At 42.3% G+C, this 20,267-nt stretch overlaps 1 protein-coding gene across 4 annotated transcripts in view; it reads left to right on the top strand.

The window, feature by feature from the left end:
* The window catches only part of BCAS3 (BCAS3 microtubule associated cell migration factor), a 633,137-nt gene that overhangs the window by 223,242 nt on the left and 389,628 nt on the right, over positions 1-20,267 (top strand). For all 4 annotated transcript variants that reach the window (XM_029081827.1, XM_029081826.1, XM_029081825.1 and 1 more), the window contains exon 16: positions 19,698-19,848. In XM_029081827.1, the coding sequence (XP_028937660.1) occupies positions 19,698-19,848 (151 nt within the window). The remainder of the gene's footprint in view (positions 1-19,697; positions 19,849-20,267) is intronic.

Below are 20,267 nucleotides of genomic sequence, written 5' to 3'. Positions count from 1 at the left end.
ATGTGCGTGCCACTTTCCACAGTTTTCCAGAGCTTTCCTCCTCCTTACTAGTTGGGTTCTTAATGGCAAGCAGGATTAAAAACGAATGACATTGACAAATCCTCTTGAAAAAGAATGGTTTCCCTGCGAGAAACCACCTATTTAGAAAGGCACAAATGAAAATAAGGGCTGACAACTGTCTTCTTTAAGTTACTAAGTTTGATTTAGTGACCTGTCTTGTAAGTGTGAGTTCAAAGCTGGTTTTTAGAAATGTTTCTGTCCTCCCCACGCCCCAATTTTCAATTTCAAAGGGCATGTGGCACTACTTTTGTTCTCTTTGTACGTTTATCAGTAATTTTTCAAACACAAGCCCCGGCTTTCATCATTTCATACCGAATTGCAACAGTTCTTGGTTATGCTTTGGTTTTTCTCAGCCGTCTTCCTTTCTTCCCTGCTTTTACTTTCCTAAAACAACACGGGCCTCAACACCCACAATGATTTCTCTCCCAAATAAAAAATATTTGCAATGGGAACACGCCTGAAGAGAAACCCTTCTTTACAAGGCTATGGAGACCCTCCTCTAGAGGGCGATATTTTCTCAGGTTTCCTATGGCTCTGAACCCATTGAGAGCCGCGTTAATGGTCGATGTTGTGGAATCATCAAATCATGTAGTAACCCTATTTCCCTTTCATCAGGATTTCTTGCCTTAATACATTTTGGTGGTCCAGTGTGTCGATTTCTATTTGGAAAAAAATACCCGAAAAGCTTTGAAGATCCTTTCCTTTGGGAGGGGGCTGTATCTGAAGGGAGAAGCTCACACCGGAGGCTATTCTGCCGGGGTGTGCCGATGAAACGGAATTTAGCAGGACTGCTTCTCTCCCGCGCCCTGGACGTCTCATAATACGAGTCTGGATAATATTCTAATACAGTCTGTACTCAGATCCCATTCCTGTCGACAAACAAAAATGATGCCTTTTTCTCCCACCCCCTGGGATTTATTCTTCTGCATACTCTGTACTTAGGGAAGTAGACCTCCTGAACTTCTTTGTGAGTCGGTTAATTTTTCATTTGTTTACTCCAGCCAGGTCTTGGCACCTATGGTATTGTGTTAAGTGCGGGCCATTTTCTAGATAGTTTATTTGAGGAGCCACTGATGTTATTGGGTAGGCCCTTGAGATTACCCCCTAATAGTTCACTCAGGAACTTGCTTCTGCAGCTTCCCAGGGGCGCACAACTGAACGATTGGTGAGAATTCACATTATAATATACGGGTAGCTTTCTCTTGAAACTCAAAGATGGCACTACTGATGGTGAAATTTTCAGCCACATGAGCAGGTGTGGCTTTCAAGATCGATTACATACATTATAATTTCATTCTGTTTTTAATTTAATTTAGTCTTGATTCTATTTATTACTTGATTCTACTTATTACTTGATTTATTTATTGCTATTGTTCTTGTCTGTCGGTCTCCCCCGATTAGACTGTAAGCCCGTCAAAGGGCAGGGACTCTCTCTATCTGTTACCGATTTGTACATTCCGAGCGCTTAGTACAGTGCTGTGCACATAGTAAGCGCTCAATATAAACTATTGAATGAATGAATGAATAATTCTGGAGATACTTTAGAACCAGGGGGCCTCGTGATGGGCAGTCTTATTGACGATTCAGTTTCATGCCTATTTAGACCCGCAGCTTAGTACACGGCTATAAACTCTTCCTCTGGACTGTGAGTCCCTTGTGGACAGGGAACGTCTACCAACTCTGTTGTACTTTCCTGAGCAGTTAGTACAGTGTTCTGCACACAGTAGGAGCTCTAAAAGTACCATTGATTGACTGACTTATTGGTTGACCATTGCCTAAAGGAAACTGGACCCGAGCTAAATGAGACCAGAGTTGAACTAAAAGATATTCGATAATATCTTCTCTATATTAGAACTGTGTGCTAGATTTTCACAGGTGCCCGTAGAGAAGGTATGGGTATTTACTACAAGTATACACTTAAGTGTGATGATAAACAGTCATAAGGGGTCATTTGTCCTAAAGGGGCTCTGGTTCAGGAAAGGGACAGAAATTTGTTTTTTTGCGGAACTTAATGTGGAACTATTAAGTTAGAGCTCCCTAATTGAAATAAAAATGAGCAAGTAGCCTTTGATTTGGAGAGGAACCGAAGGAAAATGGGGTGGAGGAAGGTACCAATAGGTTCAGAGAGAGAAGATGAGGTGGCTTGAAAGACGGATGTGAAGAGCGGGCAAAATTTGGCGGCACTCATTCGTGGCTCTCTGCCATTTGAGAGGGGAAAGAAGAGATTTCATACTTGGAGTCATTCATCTCCCCTTCCAGCCCGCAGCACGTATGTCCATATCTGTAATTTATTTATTTATATTAGTCTCTTTGTCCCCCTCTAGACTGTAGGCTCCTTGTGGACAGGGAATGTGTCTGTTGTTGTATTGTCCTCTCCTAAGCACTTAGTACAGCGCTCTGCACACAGTAAGCGCTCAGTAAATACCACTGACTGAGAGTCAAGAGAGCCGAGGTTGGTACTGAGGCCTAAAGAGATCTTGATGATTGGGAAGGGATTGTGTCTACCCACTCTCTTATACTGTTTTATCGTAACTCACCCAAGTGCTTAGTACAGTGGTCTGCACACAGTAAGGGCTCACTCAGTAAATCCCATTGATTGATTGATGACGTAGGTCTTCTTGTATTCTGGAGAGGAGCTATCATGTAATTCACAATGATGCAATTTGGATGAGATTGGCATGGGGAAGTTGTAGTAAAGGGGATCGTGGTGAGCCATGCTCTATAGTAATAAATTCATGAAGGAGTAACTTAAGAAACAGGTTTAGGGATTACATGTTTTGCACTGGAGATATGAGGTTCCAACTAGTAATAGTAGCAGTAGTAATAATAGCAATATTATTTTGTATTCTCCCAAGCGCTTCATACAGGTCTCTGCACATAGTAAATGCTTAATAAATACCATTCATTGATTAATTCATAATAGCATTTATTAATCGCATACTGGGTGCAGCACATTAAAATCATATATCTATCTCTATATATATATACCCCAGTGGTTAGTCTAGTAAGTAGTAAGCACCTAATATTATTATTGTTATTATTTGCTTTGGACTTGTCTTGAAGAGACACAAAAATGTAACAGTTACCCAAAATAAATAATTGAATGTTCAGTGGAAGAAATGTCTATCTGTGCGTGCTTGAGGTCAGTATAAATAAGTCCATAAGTGCAAGAGGTAGCTAATGGGTATTTGTGACTTGAGATGATGGAAATTATTTGGGGACGATTCTCTAGACTCTAAGCCAGTTGTGGAGAGGTGAGATGTCTTTATGTTGCTATATTGTACTCTTCCAAACCTTAGTACAGTGCTTTGAACTCAGTAAGAACTCAGTAAATACAATTGAAATACAAATAAATGAATCTAAGGTTTGTGAGATATAAGGAGGGCTTTGAATACAGGGTTCAAGGTTAAAAATAGATTAACTAATTCCTCACATTTGGAATCTATCAACCATCAATGATATTATTGAACACTTACTCTGCTCAGAGCACTGTACTAAGTGCTTGGGAAAGTCAGTAGAGTTAGCAGACACTCCCTTTGCCCACAGGGAGCTTACAATGTATTCATTCAATCATATTTATTGAGCGCTTACTTTGTGCAGAGCACTGTACTAAGTGCTTTGAAAGTACAATTCAGCAATTGTAGAATTTGGTACAATTCAGTGTAGAAGAGGAGACAGACATTGAAAGAAATTACAGATTCGGAAAATGGCAGAGTGCAAGGATACGAAGCTAGCAGCTTAAGGTTGATTGGTCCAAAGGGATATGAAGGAGATGGAGACTCAATCATCTTGAGAAATGGGGGATACCACTATTAGTGGGTCAATAAGGAAGAATAGTAATGCCTAAATGGAGTAAAGTTGAGCCTCAAGGAGGATGAGAGGCTAATGGTTTAGGGTCCAGGGAGATGGCAATTCCGTAATAAAATGGATGATACGTGAGCTTGGGTGAGGATGATAGGAACTAGAATGAGGTCTAGGAGAAAACAGTTAAACCTAAGATGTGAGTTGTAAGATAAAATAGAAATATGCAATGTTATTGGTGACTGCAGCTCTTTGAAGACAGGGCTGGGTCTTTCCACCATTCTGCTCTTTAACCTGTTGTGAGTGTTTAAATTTTAATAATCATAATGGTAATATAATTTTAGAATGAAAGGAAGGATCAGACAGTGGGGATGGTGTGGGCAAAGCAGTAAACTTAGAACACTAATGATTGAGTACTGATCTCTGGTGTTTGTGAAGCTAGGAATGCAATTACACAATATTTATGCTGTGACAGAGGAAGGACAGAGAGGAATGGTTCTTATGGGGCTTTACTTCGAGAAGTGTGCTCCCCCTCCCTCCCCAACCCGATGACCTCAGTACTTTCAAGGGATATAGTTGCAATAAGAATTATGGAGAAAAGATGTCCTGTTGTGTCTCTCCACTGGAAGAATGAGTTTAGAAAAGTGTGCTATTTCTTCTTTTGTGCCACATGTAGTGGGTCGATTTGTAATTGGTAATTCATTCATTCAGGCATATTTATTGAGCGCTTACTGTGTGCAGAGCACTGTACTAAGTGCTTGGAAAGCATAACTCAGCAATAGAGGCAGTCCCTGCCCACAACGGGCTTACAGTCTAGGGGGGGAGACAGACATCAAAACAAGGTAAACAGGCACCAATAGCATTAATATAAATAAATAGAATTATAGATATATACGTCTCAAAACAAGTGAATGGGCATTATTTTAAATAGATAGAATTACAGGTGATAATTTTGATATCCTAAGTCCTTAACAAGGCAACCAAGTCAAATACCCAAGCAGACTGTGAGCCCCATTGGGACAGAAGTTGTGTCCGACCTGATTGACGTACATCTACCCCGGCACTTAGTACAGTGTTTGACACAGAGTAAGCGCTTAACAAATACCATAATGATAGTAATAATAATATGGATTTCATGTTTTCCCTCAGGTAAAAAAAATTATAAACACAGTTTAAGAAAAGATTCTCAAATAATCAGCTGGAAATAAAAGATACATGCCGCTGAATGGTTTTATCTTCCTTGTCCTTGAAAATGCTGATTGGGGTTTTGCTGATGTGCTCTTGTCTTTGTGGGGCTGTTAAAATCGGTTGTTCTTTCCCATCTGAAGGAAATGCATCTTTGACACTTCTCATGACCTAAGTCATGATGCTGACACGGAGCCAGAAAACATCCTTAACAGTCATGGGGATGCTGGAGGGGGGAAAAAATGTGTTTGCTATTTTAGTTTATTTTCTGTGGTTTTAGGTACATCATTTATTATTATTTTTCGGTGGTATTATTCCCTAGTTCTCAAATTCAGTCATCAGCCAAGTGCACAGCAAATCGTACAGCTTGAAAATGTGGATTCTGCAAAGTGTGTGAAAAATCTGACCCCTCGAAATCGAGGCATGCACTTTAAACATCCCACTCCCAGCAAATCTGTTTGGTGTTTATTTCAGTGTGGGTATGGGCATGTAACACACATCAACATCCACTTCCTTAATTTGGTCCTTTAAAATAATAAAAATCCATGTGAATTCCAGTAATGCATGTCAATCCATAGAATTAAATTTACAAAATGCCCCAGCAGCATTAGAACAATAAACATAGGAGTGGGTGGTAGTGGTTAATAATAGTATTTATTAAACAGCTTGTGCAGAGCACTGTACTGAGCGCCAGGAAAGACTGTATAAGGGTGGACACCAATAAGAGGAACCAGTAAAAAGCAGCTCTTATGAAGTGCACTCAGTTCTTCTGTAACTCGGTGCTTTGGTCCCTGAAGAAGCCTGCTGGTGTATATGTGCCTTGGTCGGGGCTGCTCACAGGCACCCAGCTGTTGCTCTATCAATCATTCGTTTTTATTGAGCGCATACTGGGTGCAGGGCACTGTACTAAGTGCTTGGATGACTGCAATATAACAATACAACAGAGCTGGTAGACACGTTCCCTGCCCACGACGAGCTTACAGTGTAGAGGGGGAGACAGACTTTAGTATGGGTAAATAAATTACAGATATGTATGTAAGTGCTTTGGGGCTGAAGTGGGGGTGAATAAAGGGAACGAATCAGGGTGACGCAGAAGGGAAGGAGAAGAGGAAATGAGAGCTTAGTCAGGGAAGATCTCGTGGAGGAGATGTAAGGCTTTGAAGTGGGGGAGAGTAATTGTCAGATATGAAGAGGGAGTGCCTTCCAGGCCAGAGGCAGGACGTGGGCGAGAGGTCGGCGGAGAGATAGAGATCGGGTACAATGAGTAGATTGGCATTAGAGGCGTGCAGTGTGTGGGCTGGGTTATAATAGGAGACCAGTAAGGTGAGGTAGTGGGGGCTATACATATCCAAAATATGTATAAAAACCCACTTTATGAAAGCATGGGGGTGTAGTCTTTTTCTGATCCATTCTACGTGGAGTACTATCTGGATCAGTTGAAATGGGGACCTCATCTTCTCCAGACAGCTTAGTCATGGGGCTGTTTCTCTCCAGCTAAAACTGTGGACAGTGAAGAGCTCACTCTGGAATGGTGTGGCTTTGCTTTACTTAAAGGAACCTGACACTTTGCTGAATCCTGAGGATTAAGCCTGTAAATGCCTCGCCTCTTGAACAAAAGCTAATTAATTGGAAAGTGTGAGTCCTGTTCATATTAATGGTGGTATCTGTTAAGCGTTTACTGTGTGTTAAGCACTGTACAAAGTGCTGGGGTAGATACAGGATAAATCAGATCCCACAATGGGCTCACAGTCTAAGTTGAAGGGGGAGGAACTGTTGAATCCCTGTGCAGATGCGGGAACTGAGGTACAGAGAACCTCGCTGTGGGCAGGGAATGTCACTGTTTATTGTTGTGTTGTACTTTCCCAAGCCCTTAGTACAGAGCTCTGCACATAGTAAACGCTCAGTAAATATGATTGAATGAATGAAGTGGTTTTCCCAAGATCATACAGCAGGTACGTGATGGAGCCAGGGTTAGAACCCAGGTCGCCTGACTCCCATGCTCTTTCCACTAGACCATACTGCTTCCCATAAACACCACCAAGCCGTGAAGTTGTAGAGGGTAGATTCTCTTTGTCAGATTTCACGTTCTTTGTTATCTGAATCATTACAGATAAGTTGTTTGTGTGCTTTTACTATATTAAAGCAACAAGACTCTTGGTTGATTTTCAAAAAGATATGCTAACGTGCCAGGATTCCCTGACCAATTAATATCCATCCTGCTATTATCTTGAAGAAGCAGCCCAATTAAACAATCATTTGTATTACTGAGCACTTACTAGGGGCAGGGCACTGTTCTAAGTGCTTGAGAGCGTACAGTGCAGCAGAATTAGCAGTCACATTCCCTGCCCATAGTGTGAGCTCGCTGTGGGCAGGGAATGTGTTCGTTGTTGTACTCTCCCAAGTGCTTAGTACAGTGCTTTGCACACACTAAGCACTCAATATATAGGATTGAATAACTGAATGGTGAGTGTACAGTCTAGAGGGAGGGAAAAGGAAGAGAGCCAGCTTGGGAGGAGCAGCAGTTGTACCAAGAAGCAGCTACTGACATTGTCATCACTCCTCTAACCATAATTCCTCTGCCCCTTGTAGTCTGAAAGGCCCAAAAGAGCAATTTTCCATTAAACCTCCTTGTGGCCAGTCACCATCAGCTTCTTGTTGCTTCTCATCATTGTATCTCCTTTCCTTGACCTCCATTCTGTCCCTGTAGCCTCTGTGGCTGCTCTTGAACTCCTCTCATCCCATCTCCCTGCGGGACTCTCTCTGCTTTTGTGAATAGTGAGAATTTCCAACTGGACTCTGCATTGAGCAGTCAACTCTTTGAAAATAACAGTTGGGATTTTGGGTTTTGAAATCTGCGTGGGGTTTTTCTGTTTTTGCTTCCCTAAGACTCCTATTTTTTTGGTTCGTTTCGATAGTAAAGAGAAAAAGGACTCTACATAATATCACGAGGGGTCCTTAAATCACCTGAAATAGGGAAGGATAAACAAATCAATTTATTTGGAACTTCGTGGGAGTTATTTTATGCACAATAGGAATAAAATGCTATTCAGAACCATCTATTTGCCAAACCTGTTGCTAATCTCACTGAACATGCCCTCAGGAGAGAGACCTTTTTCTTTATTTAGCCTACTGAATATTACTAGAAAGCTTATTAAGAACCAGCTTCTTAAGGTCACAGGATAGAGCCTGGATGTCTGAGTAAGAGTCATAGCAACAAATTTCTGTGACGCAGAGCTTTGTGGCACGAGCCCTCCTATTCTGAGAAAGAAAGTACTTTAATGGAGGGTGGGAAAAGATGGTCAACTTGTTTTTTTTTCCTTCTAAATTTTTTGTTTGGCAGCAATTGAAGTTTTTTTTTGAAAATTATTTTCATTGAATTGTCTGTTGATTCTCCCAGACTACTCCTGTGAGCCAGCATTGCTTCCGCCCAATTCGGTATGTGGGTCAGAAGGCACTGTTTCTCACCAGGGCGCTGCTGTTTCCTCTTCCGACTTGAGTAGATTACAGATTATACTGGAACATGTCTGAGAAAAGGTCAGAAAGGAGGGTGAAAGTCCTGGAACTGCAGCTGGGAAGCTTTTCATTCTCATCAAGTAAACTTTTTTTTTAATATCAAATGTAAAAAAAAAAAAAAAGGCAACAACTGCAACCCACAAGCAAGACGCTCTCATTTGTACTGTATCCCTTATTTGAAAGGACTTTATTTGGCTTTATTAAATGGTTAGCGAGTGTTTGGTTGAGAAAGCTTTAATGTTGAATGGGACGGCAAGCAAGGCCTAAGCAAGAGAGGCTTTAACTGCCCCAAGCCCAGATTGCCAGGGATTGTCTCAGTACAATCTGCTATTGTGCTTTGTTTTTTTGACAGAGTCAAGGAGTCGTGAGGTTTTCTACCACAGAGTTAACTCAGTTAAAATATTTGGTACATGCAGGATTTTTCGTCCTGTCAACTCCATGGCAGGATATTAGAAGCAGACCAATGCTTTGGCTTTCAGGGAAAATGTGCGCACTCACTCACACACATACACGCACACACATCACTCTCCAACTAATTACTGGATTCTTGTTGCTGGAAAGATGTGCTTTATCCAGGGGAGAGAAAATCCACATGAAATCTCGGGGAGAGAGGAAGTGTTGGAAGTGGGTAGAGGCACAGTTACCCTGGCTTCAAAATCTGTAAGTAAAAGGGCCGACGTATAAAGTGTTAGCATTCAAAAAGCTAGGGAGATTAAAAACTCTAAGGGTCTGACCCAGTATTTTGGAGCGGGAGTCAGAGGCACTTGAATCTCCCTCAGTCCATTTCAATCAGTGGTATTTATTGAGCACTTACTGGGTGCAGGGCACTGTGCTAAGTGCTTGGGAGAGCCACTACAACAGAGTTGGTGGGCATTTCCCCCATGGAGGGTGAGATTTGCTATGCCTCTCTGTCATTTGGGAGCTGCTCATTTAATGTGAAGGGGGAGTTGGAAAGTGAGGCAGTAACTCTGACTTCTACCTGGGAGGCAGGTGGGCCCAACTGAGAAAACCACCTAGACCTGAATATGGCAGATTTTGTGAGGATGATTGTGCAACAAACCTGCCTGATGGCTCAGCAGGTGATGCCATGCACCATGACACGAAGGAGAAAAATGGGATAAAGCCCTGCAAGGTCCCTGAGGCAGCAGACTCTGGTGGAGAAATCATTAGCTTGGAGGTCAAAAGAAATAAGTTGGGTTTTGTTCGGTATGTCAGACTCTCTCTTGGTTCTCTCCAGTGACTTCGGGAATGACCCAAGCAGATCACCAAACCTCTCTGTGGCCCATGTCCCCAAAATAAAATGGAGGAAACAGTCCCTTCCGCCTTACGACGTATGTACATAAGGAGGATGTGTTTGGAGGGTGGTGACCTGAACAGGAAGGCATGATTTCAATCCCTCCTTTAACAATTTCAGTTCCCAGCAGGGTTGTCAAGTATTTAAACGGGTGACCAAGGGAGGTTGTAAAATCCCCTCCTTCCCTGAAGAACTTTAAGAACAGGAAAGACCAGCATCTGTCTATACTGGGGAAGGGGTTGTTTTCCGCAGAGTTCCTGTCCTCCCTAAATGATTTCTAGCCGTTCTTTTTTTTTGTTGGGGTGGGGGGACATTTCAGCCTCATGTTTTAATGATTCTATGATAATGTGCTGTTATGCAATTTGACCCCTTTGAAGAGGGTTACCGAGTAAATGTGAGCTGCTATTTATATTAATTGGCCATGGGAAGACTATCTAAACCCAGTTCGTGTGGGTTGGGAGAGAATGATTGCCCTACTGTATTCTATAGGACCCGATGAATAGGACAACAAAACGCGGAGATTCCCAGTGCAGATAAAGCAGACTGGTCTTAAAGAAGTGGCAGATGTGATGCATTTACAAACTGAGATTGCAGCTCACGAGGTGGGTTGGGAACCGTCCAGGGTAGGCTGTGGTTTTGTTTATGTGCGGCCTCTTGTCTTGGGGCACTCTAAGGTACAGAGAGGGGCCTTGGGGAAAAAAAATCCTGGCCCCTACCCAGTGCTCTGCAGATCAGAGAACATCCTGGCACTGGCAGCTCCTTGCATGCTCAGTCTGCCTCGCTTAGTTCACTCAGCCCCGACTGCTATTTTTCAGTCAGATCCTAGCCCAAGTAGGGAGACAAGGAAGACGAGGAGAAAAAGGATGGGCACAAGGCTAATAGTCACTGACTGGGTCTCTGCATTTATAGGGAGAGCCAAGTCTGTTGGATGCAACTGTAGAAGTACAATAATTGAGTTAGAGGAAGACTTGTGCTGCCTGAGCTGAATTAACCACCACCTGTTTGCAGGATAAGGATGAAAAACTGAGTTGGCATGAAAGTTTGCCACCCACGAGCCACCCTCTGGGGCTGTGGTGCTCCAGCCTTTTTGGTTCCAGATTCATTTCAGTCTCTTTCTAACCTTAAATGAACCCTTTCTATTTTTAGCCTTCCCCTTCTGACCCACAGCCAGTGTTTATTTCATTTCATAAGATCTCCAGGCGCCTTATTCTTTCTTCTCCCCCAACAAGGAGCTGCTCCTTTCCTCTCAAAATAGCTCTTCGTCTCCCTTTTTCCTTCCCCTTCTATTCCCTTGTAGCCTCTGGCCTCTCCTCTTGCCTGAGCAGCATACTCTAACCCTAGAGAGCACCACCGATCGGTCAATCCGTGGTATTTATTGAGCACTTACTCTGTGCAGAACACTGTACTAAGTGCTTGGGAGAGTACAATACAGTGGATTTGGTAGACACATTCCCTGCCCACAACACTATCTTCTCCTCATGAATTGAAGTGGTCCTCAGAAGTTTCTGATGACATTTCTACATGGTGAAGCAGGTCTCAGAGGCAGACAGCAGCACAAATTTACAGTTAAGTTTTTCTTTTTCTTTGAATTTAATACTGGAAAAAAGGAAGATTTACTCAGCTTGGATTGGTAGAAAGGGACAGTGAAAACCCTCCAGAAATTATTTAGCATTTCCTTCTTCTTGAATCTCAAGACACTGTTATTATGCATAGCTATATGCTTTCTCTTCCCAGGCAGTGATGAAAACTGTAGGCCTTTGGCAGGATATGGGTTACAATAATGACATCTTGTATTTTCCGTAGCGCTCTCACATCGGTTGCCTCACCAAATCCCTGTGGCATAGGAAGAGGCAGGCTTGGCTTTATTAGCCCCATTTTACAGATAAGAAAACTGGGGTCCGGAGAGGTTAAGCCTTTGGTCGCTTAACAGCCCAGTGGGAGAACTGAGATTAGAACCCAAGCCTTCTGTCCTCAGAAGCTCAGAAACTTTTGAAAGTTCCATTTTCCTTCTAGTAGTCCTAGTTGCCACCCAGTACTTTATAATGTACAATCGAATGAGTAGATTCAGTGGCCATTGGCTCAGTGTACTCCTGCTCGTCGAAAAGGATCATAAAAAAAATCCAGACACGTAATATTTCTTCTATCTTTTGAATCTCATAAAATATGGGCCGGGGGGAGGGGGGTTTCTGTTGTATGGATTTTAAAACCTAGAGACATTTGTGAATTAAATTTGGTTGGAATGGTCAACAGAACTCTGTCTTAGCTTCTGAAGTTTCTTGCAGCTGGCAGTTGGCCACATTCACATAATCTCAGGTCACTGCATTCAGAAGCTCTGAAGAGTAACCTGGCGGCTTCTGCAGCAAGGGTAAAGATGAAACAGAAAGAAGGTTGGCGGTGCAGCCGCATTACCTGGAAGTTGTGGCTGATGTCTTTTCCACAAATGTCCAACTTTGTCAAAGCCCAGTAAATCTTGGGAAGTTTATTTTCCTTGTAGCATCTGTGTTTTATAATGGAGCTTTTAATTTGTTTTTACTTTGTCTGTGGGGATCTCTTTTGTCCGGAGTTTTCTGGCCTCCCTTTTTTTCCTGTGGAAGTGAGTTTGTTAATGATGGCTGGTTTGGGAATACACCTCGGCAAAGCTGACATGACAGGCTGCTCCCTCTGTGTTGCAACAAAGCCCATTGTTATTTTCTCTCTTCACTTTCATCCTCAACTTAATCCATCTTTCCTCTGGGTATTTGGGGTATAAAATGTCTGGAAAAACATGGCTCGGAACAATGAATGGATGATAGGGCAGCTTTCTGAAACAGCAGTGTCTGTACATTTAGTGAGTCGACACACTTTCAATCATCCATTCATTCATTTGTATTTATTGAGCGCTTATTGTGTGCAAAGCACCATATTAAGCTCTTGGAAGACTACGCTATAACAAAGAACAGACATATTCCCTGCTCACAATGAGCTTACAGTTTAGAGGACCAAACTCAATTGTCAACTCAACTCAGGAGTTCTTTCCTCCCAGAAACTCAGGATTCCTTGTCAGGTTTCTCTCCTTAGCCCCAACGGGCCTGGGAGAGAGCAGCAGGCATCTTTGTCTCCATTTTTGTGCACTAGCAGATTGAGAATACAGTTAGGTAGAGCGGTAGAACCGAACACACAACTTGAATTTACCGCTTCCCAAAGCCGAGCTCTCTGTTGGAGTCTGTCTTTGGATGTATTTGTTTTGTTTTTGGATTTTAAGTTCGTTGTGGAAATTTTGAAAGGAGAATTTTAAAATTTACTTTTGATATTGTGATTTGTTCTCTCGGTTCAGATGAAATTCTTGGGCAAAGATCATCCAATTAACCTATTTGGAAAACAATATTAATAGAGCTTCTTTTTTTGGAATTACCAAAAAAAAGGGAAAGAAACTTAATCTTGAGGAAGAGTGAACCTCTAAAGGTTCAGAGCTCCAGCGGGTTTGGATAAAAAACCAAAAGCCTAGAGGCTTACACAAAGCTTATCTGTACTGGGTGAGCCCACCAAACTTAGCTGGGAGTCTTACAAGAGCGAGCTTTCTCACGAGGTTTTCAGGACTTCCTGTGTCTGGTGGTGCCAAAAATACTGTGAGAACAGTCATTCTCGTGGCATTTTGTCACTTTCAGGTCTTGTCCCAGCTGGAATTTGAAAGGGCAGAGGCGTGTGAAAATTTATATTTATTTTAGGGTTTTATAAAGTCCACCACTAAGCAGCAATTAAAATAGCCCTGGCCATTCTCAGTGCCCTTGAGGGTAAGGTTGGGATGGGGAGGGGAGGAGGTTGCCTAGGAAAGACCAATGGAAAATGGTAACTAAGGGTTAACAAGGGTGACACATATTTATAGTGGTGTCTTTTTCCGAGGATCTCAAAATGCTTCTCATGATCATGTCCACTTTCTTTCCATCTCAGGGAGATGGGGATGGAAATGCAGACATAGGAGTCACTGCTTTTTTTTTCCCACAGAGTGGGAATCCATAGAACAGTAAAGGGAAAAGATTTGACCCAGGTCACAACACTGAGGATGAAGAGACCAGTTGACGCCTAGGGTCTGTGAGCCCACTGAGGCTGTATAAAGACACAGACTACATTGGTGTGAAAATACAGGTTCATGATTAAACTGCCTAAGTGGCTGTTTCCTGAAAGGTCAGGGAAGTGAGTTCTACTGATGTTTTCAGAGTCAACTAAGCAAAGATCTTGGGGGTATTCAGTAAGGAGTCCTTGGATTGAGAATTATCCACCAAGATGAGCTGCCTTGAGAGACACAGGACCTTGGAGACAGGCAAGTGAGGGAGAGTGGTGTGGAAAAGGGACAGGACAAAATGTTCTCGAACCTTTTAAGTTCCCGGCTCACCAGCGTTACAGATCACAGAGTGCTGATGTCACCTGCTCTCTCATCCCTGAATGAGCAAATGCATTTTACAATTTTGCCGGATTCCAAATTAATTCTAAGGCAAAGCCCTTGGGAAAACAGCAAAGATCAGATGCTGAAAGGGGGAAAAAAAAACAAGGAAGAATGATGTGGTTCTTTAAATTCACCACTTTTCCTCCCAGTTTCAGCTTTTTCCCTAGTCAGACTTCCAAAGTTGTATTTCACTTCATGATAATTATATGAAACAACTAGGGACATTTTCCTTTTAATATTTGAATTGTGTTTGTATTTATGCAACATTCTTAGGGTACTGACTGGGAATAGGATGTGCCGTGAGGCTCAGATAGCAGATTGCTACGTTTGGGGCATCTCTGTCATGTCTAGTCAATCAATCGATGGTATTTATTTAATGCTTCCTATGCTCAGAGCACTATACTAAGCACTTGGGAGAGGACAATGTCGAATGTCACGTTCTAATGATTAGGACAAAGAATATATCAGCCACCTCCTCTCAGGGCCGCACCTGGAGAGTTTCCAGTCTCTACCAGTTTCAACTATGGAAGGGAGAGTCAAGCAGAGGCATTTCCATTTCTAGCTTGGGCAGTGGCTAGTGAGTGGAAGGTGATCTTCTGAAAATCAAAACCCACCTGTGCTGGGTAGCAACAGCGTGAGAGAGATTCCAGGGTGGGGACTAAAGTTTACTGCGGGGAAGGAGGCAATGGTAAACCACTTCTGCATTTTCACCAAGAAAACTATGGATACGCAACCAGAACGATGGCAGATGGAAGTGGGGCGTTGTGAGAGAGATGTGTCCTTGGTATCGCAGTGGGTCGGAGACGACTCGATGGCGTAAGACAAGGCAAATATCAGCCAGAGCAGTCTAGGTGCATCATGTGGCAGTGTGGTAGTGACACCTCTATGTCACTGTATCAATGACTAAAGTGTAATAAAAATTTCCCGTGAGGATCCTCATTCTCTTCAAGTAGCAACTTTAAACTAAGGCTGTAGACTTCTGGAATCCTTTCTTTATTCCCACTTCCTAAATGTTTTGGGGTTGTGAGTGGTATAGCCATAATGTTTAATTTTCGGGGCAACCTAAAGCATTCCCGTGTAATGTGATTCTCGTCTTGTGTTATCCTCGTAATGTGTGCGGTAACCCTCATTCAATTCAGTGGGAATTCCACTTTGTAAATGGGGGCATTAGACCTTTATTTTCTGGCCTCAAATTTATTTCTTTTCCCCATGTTTTGATAAGATGGCATTTATTGAAGTTTGAGTTTATATCTCCACTGGGTAATGTAAAAAGATCCATTTACCGTCTCGGGATCAAGCAGCATTTGGTCAATCCATTACCCTACTTCATCTTATGATGATAAAAAAAAAAAGGTCCCTTGCATTTATGCAACTTCTGTAGCTAACATTAGGCACATTCTGGGGCAACTTTCCCTGCATGATTAATCTGACTGTAAGACAAGTCCGTGCTATTTTAAGTGTGGTGAAGTCTGTCATCAAGCCCTCTGGAAATAAGACATTGATTAAGAGCTTTCATTTGAATTCCTCTTTGGGCCTCTAGTACCCGGCTTCCACTTAGCTCAAACTAACCTACCCAGTTGGGAAGACATTCCCTGTCAAAAGTCGACAATAGTAGACTGAAATCACCGAAGGTGTAAACTAACACATCGCTATTGGGTATTCTTTCTTGCAGTGTTTTCTTGGATGGAAAAACACTGGAGTGTCAAAGACCATGACACACCTCATATTTTCATAAATTAGAGTATTTCATGAATTTCATAAATTGGAACGAAATGCTTTTTAAGACTAAAGAGAAGCAGCATGGTGTGGTGGATAGAGCACGGCCCTGAGAGTCAGAGGGTCATGTGTTCTAATTCGACTTCCTTACTTGTCTGCTCTGTGACCTTGGGCAAGTCATTTCACTTCTCTGCACCTCAGTTTCCTCATCTGTAAAGTGGGAATTGAGACTGTGAGCCCTATGTGTGGCAGCAGCTGTGTCCAACCCAATTTGCTTGTATCCACCCCAGTGCTTAGTACAGTGTCTGGCACTTGGTAAACACTTAACAAATGCCATAATAATGATCATTGAATAATAATAATAACAATATTAAATAAAGCTCAAGTAACTGAAAAAAACCAACCATTTAGATTGTAAACTTGAAAGAGTTGCTAAAGAATGTGATTATTAGGAAAGTGAACTAGGAAAATTTTGGATTGAAGAATCTAGGTAGGCTCCTTGTCTTAAAGCTTGGTTGTGCTTAATGTATTTGAAGCAGATGTATGAATGAATTAATGAACAAAGGAATGAATCAAAGTGTATTCAGCTTTGTGTGTAGAACCAGAAGATGAGGTCCTAAAAACTTGGTGGACACTGAAGATCCATCTGGCAATTTCTCCTATATCTTTGTTTGTCATTCTTCACTGCATTCCTGGGATTGAGTTGTGATCATAGTCAGATGAATATTACTCTCCGTAAAGCATTAATTCATCCATCCATCATGGAACAGTTAATTCATTTGTAATACAAAGACTAGGAAAAGCATATTGTATGCATTTTCATTTTATCAGAGTGTGAATGTTCCAGGGAACTCTTCAGAAAGTATTTTTAGCAAATTTTACAATAGTTACAGTTGAGTAATTTTTTTGTTAGTTTTCAATTTAGAATAGGAAATAGCAAAAATATCATAAAACACATCTGATTCTGCTTTAATTGGCCAACTGCTTGTTACTATTATTACTAAGACCTTACTGAGGGTCTTAAAGTTCGGTGTCCTGGCCTGTTGCCAAATACCATGAAAACTTTTGTCAAATTATTATTTTATTTTGGGGGTACAGAAAAAAAGGCGATAGCAATAGATATTGTTGTGTTGTTTTTTTAAAGCAAATAAGCTAACAGTCATGTCTTTTTAAGAATGCCAGAGGAAGGCAAAGAAAGCATTGAGTGCCTTTAGAAAGATGAGAAATTCATTAAGATTTTTTTTTCCTCTTTCCTTTTCCTATCTTCAATCCATCTGAAGTGCCATTATGGCTTTTCAGTCTGCTTCCTGCAAGAAACCCTTTGCAGTGCTGTTATTCTTCCTTGGAAAAAGGTGACTGCATTGGGGGTGTAGGGGTTTTGAAATTTAAAGGACTCTCTTGAGTCGGGATTGTGCGGATTTGGCCTGGGGTTTGTGTAATATCTATTTAGAATGCATCAGTTGTTTAGGAACCTAATTCCCAATATGGCGTCCCTTTGATTGGGGACAAAGCCGGCATTTCACAGCATTATGGAAACAGAGAAAAACAAGTTAATGATCTAAACCTTTTAATTCACCGTGGCTTGTCTCCTTAAAGCACTTTGATTCTATTATAAGCAGGCTGGCTCCTGCATTGTTTCCTTTCTCTCTCTCTCTCTCTGCTTTCTTTACATTTCTTTTCCTCCTGTCCGTGTAATTTGTGGCCCATTTGCTTTCCTAGCTGAGGGCTGAAAGGTGGTGACTACAGAGTGATACAGAAAGTAGAAAAGCATATCCAAACTGGGAAAACAGCCAAATCGGAGTTTCTGCCACAGAATATAGGGAAGCTTTTTAGTTGTTTTCCTTGCTGATGTGCTGGTGACTGTTTCTGTCCTTTGAGGGTGTGCAGATTTTGCTTCTCTTTCCAAAGAGCCAGCTACATAAATCAGTACGGGAACAGGGGCCAAGGCCTGAAGGAAATTAGGCCTGACCTTTAGAAATCAGGCTGGGGCCAATGAAGAATTCTGTTTTCAATGGAAAATGGTGACCTGCTGCACCCTGATACTGCTGCATACTGCAATCAGATAGCCCTGGCGCTAGAAAGAGCTGATAAAACATTTCTGGTGGGCCAGATAGATTCTGAAAAACCTATTTGCAAGGCTGCTGTAAAAATCTAGCCCAACTTTTTAGATTCCTCATTGAATTTGCTAATCCTCTTAATCACTATGTCAAAAAGAGCAGAGTCTTGTAGTTGACACAAACAGCTGGAAGTGAGGGACCCCTGGGTTCTAATCCTGGCTCATTACTCGCAGACTTAGGCTAGGCCCTTTAGTCATTCACTACGTTGCTTTTTCCTCCCCTACCTAAGCAGAGAGAATTTAGTCGTACACGGAAGCATTTGTGAAAGACTCAGACCCAAGATCCTAGGTAAAGATTTCTCCTGCATGGCAAATTAAAAGAAAAATCCCCATGTATTGTGTGCAGCTCACCTTAGGGAAGATGGAAGGCTTTGGGTTCATACACAGTACAGCCGACAGTGCAGCAAAGATGGGAGTTTCCTTCTCTCTGGGCATGGACTCGGAGAATCCTGGTCAGTGGTCAGTGTCTGCTTCCAACACCTCTGGGGCTTCTCTGGTTGGCACGTTTAGGAGAATGAGAGTTAAGGCAGGAAAATATCTTTGAAAGTCCATACTTATTGGCAAGGAGGAGGACAGTTCCTCTTGGTGGCAGTGACTTACAGTGGCTTGGCCAGGAGTTCCCTTTGGCAAGAAGGTTGTTGGACTCCACAGACAGGGTCACCTGAAATGGAGAGTTCCGGGACTGATGTCTTCATGCCCGATGGCCATTATGAGCTTCACTGGGTTGGGCGTTTTCTCCCACCTCCCACCAATCAGGGCCCCTCTGCTTATCCGTTTCATTTTCTGTGGCGTGGAATAGAGTAGAATGGAAATAGGGTCTGTCAGAGAGCCCGGTAATTTGTTCATAAAGATGCCCCAGCTAGATTTCCAAATAAGCCATTCATTGTGTTGCCCAAAGTTCTCTTGGTTTCCCTTAGCTTGGTTAGACGAAACTTTCCTTGGGATGAATGCAAACCGTTGATCTTTTCCCTATCAGTTTGCTCCGAGCGCAGGTGCCATATCTACTAATCCTGTTGTTTTTCCCCAAGCACTTAGTAAAGCGCTCGGCATACAGTAAGCCGTGTGGCCTAGTGGACAAAGCATGGGGTTGGGAGTCAGAAGGACCTGGATTCTAATCCCGACTCCACCACGTGTCTGCTGCGGATCCTCGGGCAAGTCACTTCACTTTTCGGTACCTCAGTTACCTCATCTTGTAAAATGGGGTTTAAAACTGCGAGCCCCGCCTGGGGCAGGAACTGGGTTCAACATGATTAGCTTGTATCTATCCAATCACTTAGTACAGTGCCTGGCACATACACAATAAGGGCTTAACAAATACCATTTTATTTTTAGAAGCACTCCATATATACTCTTGATTATGAGCTCCTCCTCCCCCATTCCCTGGGACAGGAACTGTGTCTAATTACCACCTGCGTCTACTCTCCCAGTGCTTAGTTCGGTGTTTTGCACAATAAGTGCTTAACAATACTATTGGTACGATTACTACTACTGGTCAGTTAATGGTATTGTCACTAGATTTAGCATCACTTTTTTTCCCCACTGAGGGGGGGAAAGACGTTCTTTAGTAACATGGTTCTGTGTTCTTTTTAAAGGGAAACTGAACAGCCAAGAACCCTACAACAACTTCACCAACAACAACCCTGGCAACCCTCGGCTCTCACCTCTCCCCAGCTTGACGGTGGTTGTCCCTCTTGCGCAGATCAAGCAGCCGATGACTTTGGGGACCATCACCAAACGCACAGGGTAAGAACTCAGATTCAGAATGCCTCATTGCGGCCCTTTTCAAGGATCGGACAAACTACGCATAAGAATAAAGTGTGCATTTTGGTAATGTGGTTTTGATTTATATTCTTTCCAGTGTGTATATGATTTAATGGAAGTAAATTGGGTAAAATGTTTTTAAGAAATCTAAAAAAAAAACCCCAAAAAAAACCCAGCAGTGACAAGTTGTGAAAACTAACATTGGCTAATATGAAACTGATCTATTTCATTCATTCCATCGTATTTACTGAGTACTTAGTGTGTGCAAAGCACGGTACTAAGAGCTTAGCACTGTACTATTTAACCGGATACTGCTGGGTGCTTTTATTCAAGTAAATTATTTATTTTTCCTATAAGGTCACGTGGGAATGGCCTGCAAGATTACCAAATTTCAATTGACG

This window comes from Ornithorhynchus anatinus, chromosome 17, assembly GCF_004115215.2.
Source record: "Ornithorhynchus anatinus isolate Pmale09 chromosome 17, mOrnAna1.pri.v4, whole genome shotgun sequence".
NCBI lineage: Eukaryota > Metazoa > Chordata > Mammalia > Monotremata > Ornithorhynchidae > Ornithorhynchus > Ornithorhynchus anatinus.
The sequence above is the reverse complement of the archived record's forward strand: the minus strand, read 5'-3'. Positions and strand labels throughout refer to the sequence as shown.